Source organism: Mastomys coucha, unplaced genomic scaffold (assembly GCF_008632895.1).
Source record: "Mastomys coucha isolate ucsf_1 unplaced genomic scaffold, UCSF_Mcou_1 pScaffold18, whole genome shotgun sequence".
Lineage (NCBI taxonomy): Eukaryota > Metazoa > Chordata > Mammalia > Rodentia > Muridae > Mastomys > Mastomys coucha.
Genome location: NW_022196900.1, coordinates 90,484,927 through 90,493,184, shown reverse-complemented (window position 1 = coordinate 90,493,184; position 8,258 = coordinate 90,484,927). Strand labels below are relative to the sequence as shown.

At 42.9% G+C, this 8,258-nt stretch overlaps 1 protein-coding gene across 2 annotated transcripts in view; it reads left to right on the top strand.

The window, feature by feature from the left end:
- Cep85 (centrosomal protein 85) overlaps positions 1–8,258 on the top strand; it is a 38,945-nt gene that overhangs the window by 22,819 nt on the left and 7,868 nt on the right. For both annotated transcript variants that reach the window (XM_031379002.1, XM_031379003.1), the window contains 4 exons: positions 3,757–3,909; positions 4,393–4,547; positions 7,120–7,213; positions 8,022–8,072. In XM_031379002.1, coding sequence (XP_031234862.1) covers positions 3,757–3,909; positions 4,393–4,547; positions 7,120–7,213; positions 8,022–8,072 — 453 coding nt within the window. The remainder of the gene's footprint in view (positions 1–3,756; positions 3,910–4,392; positions 4,548–7,119; positions 7,214–8,021; positions 8,073–8,258) is intronic.

Below are 8,258 nucleotides of genomic sequence, written 5' to 3'. Positions count from 1 at the left end.
GTAACACATGGCACAGCCTGGGCGCAGGTGTAACACATGGCACAGCCTGGGCACTGGTGTAACACATGACACAGCCTGGGCACTGGTGTAACACATGGCACATAGTAAGAGGTTTAAATGTGTGTGGGTGAACCTAACTCCATTCAGCTTGGTATCTCTATCCTGCTGAGAAGTAGAGAAAGATTTCATGTTTGCAGCTAGATTATGAGTTTGTCAGTGCTCTTAGAACTCCTTAGGAGAAAATTTGTCACCATTGGGGGGGGGTCTTTAAAATTGTGAGTTTCTATTGGTTCTCTAATTCACAGATTTCTGCAGAAGTATTCTTGGGGGACTAATTGAGCTCTAGGCTACTTGTATAAAATTCATTTCTAACAGTGATGCTCTGTTTGTTTTTGTTTTGTTTGTTTTTTTGAAGCAAGGTCTCTCTGTGTAGAACTATAGAGTCCTGGAACTCGCTCTATAGCTCAGGCCAGCCTCAAACCCAGAGATCTGCCTGCCTCAGCCTCCTGAGTAGTGGCCACCACCTCCCAGCCAGTGCTTCTTTCTTTAAATTGTACTTGTTCATGTGGGACAAGTAACACAGAGGTACTGTGGGAATGGGTTCTCTCTCCTTCACTGTGTGGGCCCTGGGAATTGAACTCAGGTCATCAGAGTTGGTGGCAAGTGTCTTACCTATTGAGCCACTGGCCTTGATTTCATAGAAACCTGCTTCTGCCGCAGCAGACTTTCTTTTGCCCTTTTATTCAGTCCAAGATTCCAGCCCATGTGTTACACCACCACACCTGGGGTGGGTCTTTCTACCTCAAGTAACCTAATCTAAAGAAATCCCTTACAAACAAGGCAAAAAGATGATCTCCTCAGTGGTTCTCGATCCTATTGAGTCAGTGCATAAGACTTTCTGCTAAAAAATTCCCACAATGGAAGGAAAAAACCAACTCCTGAAAGTTCTCCTTTGACTTCCACACATGTGCCACATGTTCCCTCACACAGTAATCATTTAAAAGGGGAAATGCCAGGCACAGGGGTACATGACTTTAATCCTAGCATTTAGGAGGCTGAAGCAGGCAGGCATAGTTCTTTGAGTCTGTTGCCAGCCTGGTCTGTATAGCAAGTTCTAGGCCAACTAAGACAACATAGTGAGAACCTGTCACTAAAAAATAAAAATAAAGGGACTGGAGAGATGATTTAGCAGCAATTAAGAGCACTGACTGCTTTTCTAGAGGTCCTGAGTTCAATTCCCAAGCAACCACACGATGGCTCACAACCATACGTAATGGGATCTGATGCCCTCTTCTGGTGTGTCTGAAGACAGCTACAGTGAATTATGCCGGAGCAAGCGGGCCGGCAGAGGTCCTGAGTTCAATTCCCAGCAGCCACACACATGATGGCTCACGGCCATCTGTACAGCTACAGTGTACTCATACACATAAAATAAATAAAATAAATCTTTAAAAAAAAGGGGGTCGTCACAATAAAATGTAAATAAAATACTTACAAAAAAAAAGAGACGACCTTATCTTAAAAAAAAAGTAAGAGGTTGGGCTGGAGAGATGGCTCAGTGGTTAAGAGCACTGATTGCTCTTCCAGAGGTCCTGAGTTCAATTCCCAGCAACTACCATCTGTAATGGGATCTGATGCCCTCTTCTGGTATGTCTGAAGACAGCAACAGTGAACTCATATAATAAATAAAATAAATAAGTCTTTAAAAAATATAACACATACATTTTAAAAGATTTTAGTGTTATTTCTGTGTGCAAGTGTATGTGAAGTTTCCTCCTACATTGGATCTTGTGGAACTGGAGTTACAGGAGGGGATGAGCTACCTGACATGGGTGCGCTCTTAACCAATGAGCCAGTTCAGACAGCCCTGGATTTTTTTATTTGGCTTTGGTCTTGGTTTTTGGTCCTATTGGTTTACATTTGTATCTGTACATATGTGTGTGTGTACAAGGTATTAGATAACTCTGGAGCTGGAGTTACGGGTGATTGAAACCTGCTCGATATGAGTGCTAGGAACCAAACTGAAGTCATTTAGAAAAACAGTATCTCAAACTGGGAGTATTTGTGTAGATTGCCACATCCAGGTTACCTACTTTTGTCTCTTTTCTTTTTTTTTAAAGACTTATTTATTTTATTATATGAGTTCACTGTAGCTGTCTTCAGACACAGTAGAAGAGGGCATCAGATCTCATTACAGATGGTTGTGAGCCACCGTGTGGTTGCTTGGGAATTGAACTCAGGATCTCTGGAAGAGCAATCAGTGCTCTTAACCACTGAGCCATCTCTCCAGCCCAACCTCTTACTTTTTTTTTAAGATAAGGTCGTCTCTCTTTTTTTTTTTAAGTATTTTATTTACATTTTATTGTGATCACCCCCTTTTTTTTTTTAAAGATTTATTTTATTTATTTTATGTGTATGAGTACACTGTAGCTGTACAAATGGCCGTGAGCTATCATGTGTGTGGCTGCTGGGAATTGAACTCAGGACCTCTTCTCATTCCGGCCCTGCTCACTCCGGCATAATTCACTGTAGCTGTCTTCAGATGCACCAGAAGAGGGCATCAGATCTCATTACAGGTGGTTGTGAGCCACCATGTTGTTGCTGAGATCCGAACTCAGGACCTCTGGAAGAGCAGTCAGTGCTCTTCTTACCCGCTGAGCCATCTCGCCAGCCCTATTGTGATCACTAGCTTTTGGATTTCAACCAAGAATGGGTTTATCATTTTTTAGTAACCTTCCCAGGTGATTTTGGTACAACCTGAAATGTAAGAAGTACGGCTTTAGAGCTTGATGATCACCGCTTAGATCTGAGGGGAAGTCTTTTGTTTTTTTGTTTAATTTTGTTTTGAGACAGAGTTTCTCTGTGTAGAGAAGTCACTTTTACAGACTGTATTTCAGATTATCATTTCCTTGTGGGAAAGAGTAGGGCTGTGTCTCTGCTCTGTCAGAAATCATCTGCCTCAATTCTCCTGGTTTTTTGTTCCCCAGCTTCCTTATTTGTAAGCCAAAGACAACATCTTCATTCAACAACACTTTATTGAGTTCCTGCTGAGAATTCAATGCTTTAAGGGGTAGAATAATTTAACGAAATGGATATAATCCATAGAAATAGCCATTCTTCTTAAAGAGTTTATCCTATCAGACAGATGATTATGATGCGGCAGTGCCACAGTTTGTTTGTAATGCATACCTGTGTTTTGACTACAAATATGTCAGTGTGCCATGTTCATATAATGCTCTTGGGGCCCAGAAGAGACTACCCCTCAAACTGGACATACAGGTAGTTGTGAGCCACAATGACCATGCCGGGAATAGAACTGGGTCCTCTGCAAGGGCAGCTCTTAACTTCTGAGTCATCTCTCCAGCCCAGATACCAGTTTGTTTTGTTTTGTTTTGTTTTGTTTTGTTAATAATGTCAAATTTTTATTTATTTAAGGGATTTTGATTCCTTTGCTATCCATCCAGGTCAGTCAGCTTCAAGATTTCTGAAACAGCTCCTTTTCAGTGAAAGATACTTAATCCACATGTGCTATCAGCCCTTTGTACTTTTATCTCTCTTTCTATTAAAGACAGTCCTGACAGCTGTGGTTCACCAGAGTATTTCTGGTAATTTCTTCAAACAGTTTGCTTTAGAAACCATTTTAATGTAGATCTGCCTCTCAGTTGCTGATCAAGAGTAGTGACAGCAGTCACTGAAAAGTGTTCATAGCCTTAAAGGAATGAGTAAAACAGACACAATGTTTCTTCTTTTCACTAGGTCAAAGGTCGTGATAAACATATCAATAACTTGAAAAAGAAATGTCAGAAGGAGTCAGAGCAGAACCGGGAGAAGCAGCAGCGCATTGAAACCTTGGAACGCTATCTAGCTGATCTGCCCACCCTAGAAGACCATCAGAAACAGACCGAGCAGGTAGCAGCAGTCTCTGGCTGTATTGGGTGTAAGCAGGGAGTGGCAAGGAGAGGGGAAGGTCCCATTATCCCTGAGTTCCTGAAAGGAACATCCCAAAGGAGTCGAGTCTAGCTAGATTTACAACTGGATACATTTTATCTTTTCGATTGAGACACAGTCTCTCTATGTAGTCCTGGCTGTCCTAGAACTTGCTATGTAGAATAGTCTTGCCTCAAAACTGAGAGAGATTAGCTGCCTCAGCCTCCTGAGCACTGGGGTTAAAGGCCTGCCTAACTTGGTTTGTTTCTGAGAAAAAGAAGTTCTCATAGAAAAGCCCTAGCTGGTCTAGAACTCACTATGTACAGCAGACTGGCTTGAACTCAGTGAGGCCACCTGCCTCTTGCTGGGATTAAAGGCATGTGCCACCACACCCAGCTTCAGAACTCCAGATGTTGAGATAGCTACTCACTCTTTCTTGGCTAAGCATGGGGTCCTGTCTCCTAGCTTAAGGATGCTGAGTTAAAGAACACAGAACTGCAAGAGCGAGTGGCTGAGCTGGAGACATTGCTGGAGGACACCCAGGCAACCTGCAGAGAGAAGGAGGTCCAGCTGGAAAGTCTGAGACAAAGAGAAGCAGAATTCTCCTCTGCTAGACATAGGTAATGCCCTGTGTACCTGGGAGAAGGAAGGAGTTTGGGCCTGGTGCAGTGCTCACTCTTGTGTTTAAAAGTGTTCATTTTGAGGGAATGTGAAAGCCCCTTTCTTCTAAGGGCTTTTTTCTTTGACTTGAAAGTTACTCATGAGCAGGAATTTGTCTTTGAGTAGTGGGGGTTTTATCATAGTATGATTGGGAGAACCCATCTCAATGCTTGAAACAGTCCTTGAGAGCCTGGTGTGGTAGTACACAACTTTAATCAAAGCAGTTGCGCGTGGGAGGCAGAGGCAGGCAGATCTTTATGAGTTCAAGGCCAGCCTACTCTACATAATTCTAGGCCAGCTAAGACTGTTTCAAAACAATGAAAATAGTTTGTTTTTGTTTTAGATTTATTTTGTGTATGAGTACACTGTAGCTGTATAGATGGCCATGAGCCATCATGTGTGTAGTTGCTGGGAATTGGACTCAGGACCCCTGCTCTCTCCAGCCCCACCCCCTTCAGCGTAATTCATTGTAGCTGTCTTCAGACACACCAGAAAAGGGCGTCAGATCCCATTACGGATGGATGGTTGTGAGCCACCATGTAGTTGCTGGGAATTGAACTCAAGACCTCTGGAAGAGCAGTCAGAGCTCTTAATCACTGAGCCATCTCTCCAGCCCTTTTAGTTTGTTTTTAGTGGGGGCTGGGGGTTGAGACAAGATCTTACTCTGTAACCTTGACAGTCCTTGACCCACCTGTCTCTGCACCCTAAGTGTTAGGATCAAAGATGTAAGTCACCACGCCCAGCCCTTAGAATTGTTTTTGAATGCTAGGATAGTCTCTGAGAACCAAAGATAATACTATGGTGTACTCTCAAGGTGTCTTGGGAGTTAGTAACACTTTCTGAAAAGGACAAATGGGTTTCAGCAGCCTCTTACCTCTTAGAGGGAATGTTTCTAATGGGTAGATTGGATTGCTCATTCTTTGTCAGGCACAGTACCCTCTTGTTTATCTCTGTGATGGATTATGCTAGAAGTGGTTTTGAGGAGTCATTGGTTGGAACCAGAATAGGAAAACTGATATAGTTTCATCATTGTTGCTATAATAAAAATATACTGACTAAGCAGTATAGGGGAAGAAAGGATTTATTTCATCTTACACTTCAGTTTATAATCCATCATTGGAAGAAGGCAGGGACCCTAGAGGAAATCTACTTCCTGGCTCAAACACAGGCTCATTCTTAGCTAACTGTTTTTTAAGGTCTTATTTGTATTTATCTATGTGTATGTGTGTGTTGGTATATGCCCATGAGTACAGACACCTGTAGAGGCTAGAGACATCAGATCCTCTTGGGGCTGGAGTGGCAGGTGGTTGTGAGCTGCCCAACATAGGTGTCCAACAAAACTCAGGTCCTCTGCAAGAACACTGTGTTTTTATACTGGCTGAACCATGTCTCCAGCCAAGCTAGATTGCATATGCAGCCCAAGACCACCTGACTAGAGATGGTACCTTCCCATAGCCAATCTGATCTAGAAAATTCTTCAGTCAAAGCTTTGAGGTTATCTCAAAATGAGTTCCCCTAAGATGATTGTAAGTTGACTATTAAAGATAACTTAGGATAGGAACAAAGTTGACTCTGCCTTACATAATATTCATCAAGAAAAAAAAGAGATGGGTTTTGTGATATGTTTTCCGGGATATGCTAGAATTTCAGGTATATACCACTATGCCCAGCTAAGAGAGTTCTTTTGCTGGGCAGTGTTGCGCATGCCTTTAATCCCGGCACTTGGGAGGCAGAGGCAGGCAGATTTCTGAGTTCAAGGCCAACCTGGTCTACAGAGTGAGTTCCAGGACAGCCAGGGCTACACAGAGAAACCCTGTCTCGAAAAATCTAAAGGGGGGGGGGGAAGGGAGGGAGAGAGAAAGTTCTTGTGTATTTTTCAAAATTTTTTTAATATTTTTACTTTTTAAACTTTTTTTTACTTTTGCTTTTTGAGACAGGGTTTCTCTGTGTATCTCTGACTGTCTTGGAACTCACTTTGTAGACCAGGCTGGCCTCAAACTCACAGAAATCCACCTGCCTCTGACTCCCAAGTGATAAGGTCAAAGGCATGAGCTACCACCATCCAGCTCAAATTTTATTTTTTAATATGAAAACAGAATGCAAGAACCTTTGGCACATCCAGAGTTGAAATATTGTGCTGATAGATTTTGGCTCCTGATAAAGAAAACTGAGTTTGAGTTTCATCTGTCAGGGCAGCCTGTATCACGATACCCTTAGCTGTGGGTAGGAGGGCATATGTGTTTTGCTTCAAAGACACAGAAAATAGTAGAACCAAGAGTTAGAAGCCACAATGGGGGCTGGGGAGATGTCTCAGCAATTAAAAGCACTAGCTGCTCTTCCAGAGGTCCTGAGTTCAGTTCTCAGCAACCACATGGTGGTAGCTCACAACCATCTGTAATGGGATCTGACGCCTGCTTCTGGCATGGGAGTATATATGCAGCAGAGCATTCATACATTAAATAAATAAAATTTAAAAACAAAAGCCACAGTGGTTCTGATTTCATAGTTCTAGAAGAAGAAATTGTCTTTCAGCTTTCAAGATAAACAGTCTATGGAGGAAGCCAATGGAGAAAGCCTCAAAGTGGAAATGGAATCCCAGCAGAAGGAATGTGATTCCCTTCGAAAGGTGACTAGGGTTTCTGAGTCTGGCCTGGGCAAGCCGGGAGGGAAGAAGAGTGTGTACTGGAAAGGAACCAGGAGTTCCGGGTCTTAAGCTACCCAGGGTCTTTTCCCAAGAGCTTTGCTGTCTTCTGAGAAGTCAGCCTTGTGTAGTAAGTTTACATTTTGGATATTCAGTCTTATCACAGGCAGATTGCTTATCAAGAATATACACAAAAATTAGGGGCAAGATGCCCATCAAATGAACCAGAATGGTATGCACTGAATCCCAGGTGCACTGTGGCTGTGGTTCAGGTCCTAGAGAAACTGCTAATGATCATCAAAACATTAGCACTGGGGTCGATGGCTCAGTTTCTCAACTCGGCAAATAACAGAGGTCCAGTAAGCTGCTGTGAGACAGGTTAGCAAAAAACATCCAGAAATGGTTCAGAGACTACACGAGCTCTTGAGGCACAGAAAGCTGACATTGTTTAGAGTCTCTCCTGGAATAGCTACTGTGACCAAAGCTCGAACCCCATTCCCATTGTAGATAGCCCAGGATAGGGAGACCCACTAAGCTGACTTTGTGCTTTTGAAGAACGTGTATATTGGGAATTCCGTCCACTGACCTGCAGTCATTAGGTGAAGATCTAGTGCATTCCTCTGTAACCTCTATTACGGCCAGAGCACAGTCAGCAAAGATCAGGAATCTGAGGTAGATTTCTGTAGGTTGTGCCAACCAATCCTCACTCTGGTCTCATAATGGGCTATAGATGGTCTTGGATCGCCACATCAGCATTGTACTTGTAGCCTTTCTTGATAACGTTGCCTTTCAGATTGTGGAGAGACAACAGCTGAAGATGGAGCAGCTGCATTCCCAAGTCCAGGTGAGCAGGAGCCTTTGGCCCCTGGTGGGTAGGACTGAATTGACAGAAGCTTAGAATTCAGCTTAACTTCTCATTCCCTTCTCAACCATATGATTTGCTTCTTGTTTGCTGTACGAGAAGGAAACAGTGCTTCTGAGCCTCCTGTTTTGTTTTTATTTGTTTGTTTGGTTGGTTTTTTTTTTTTTT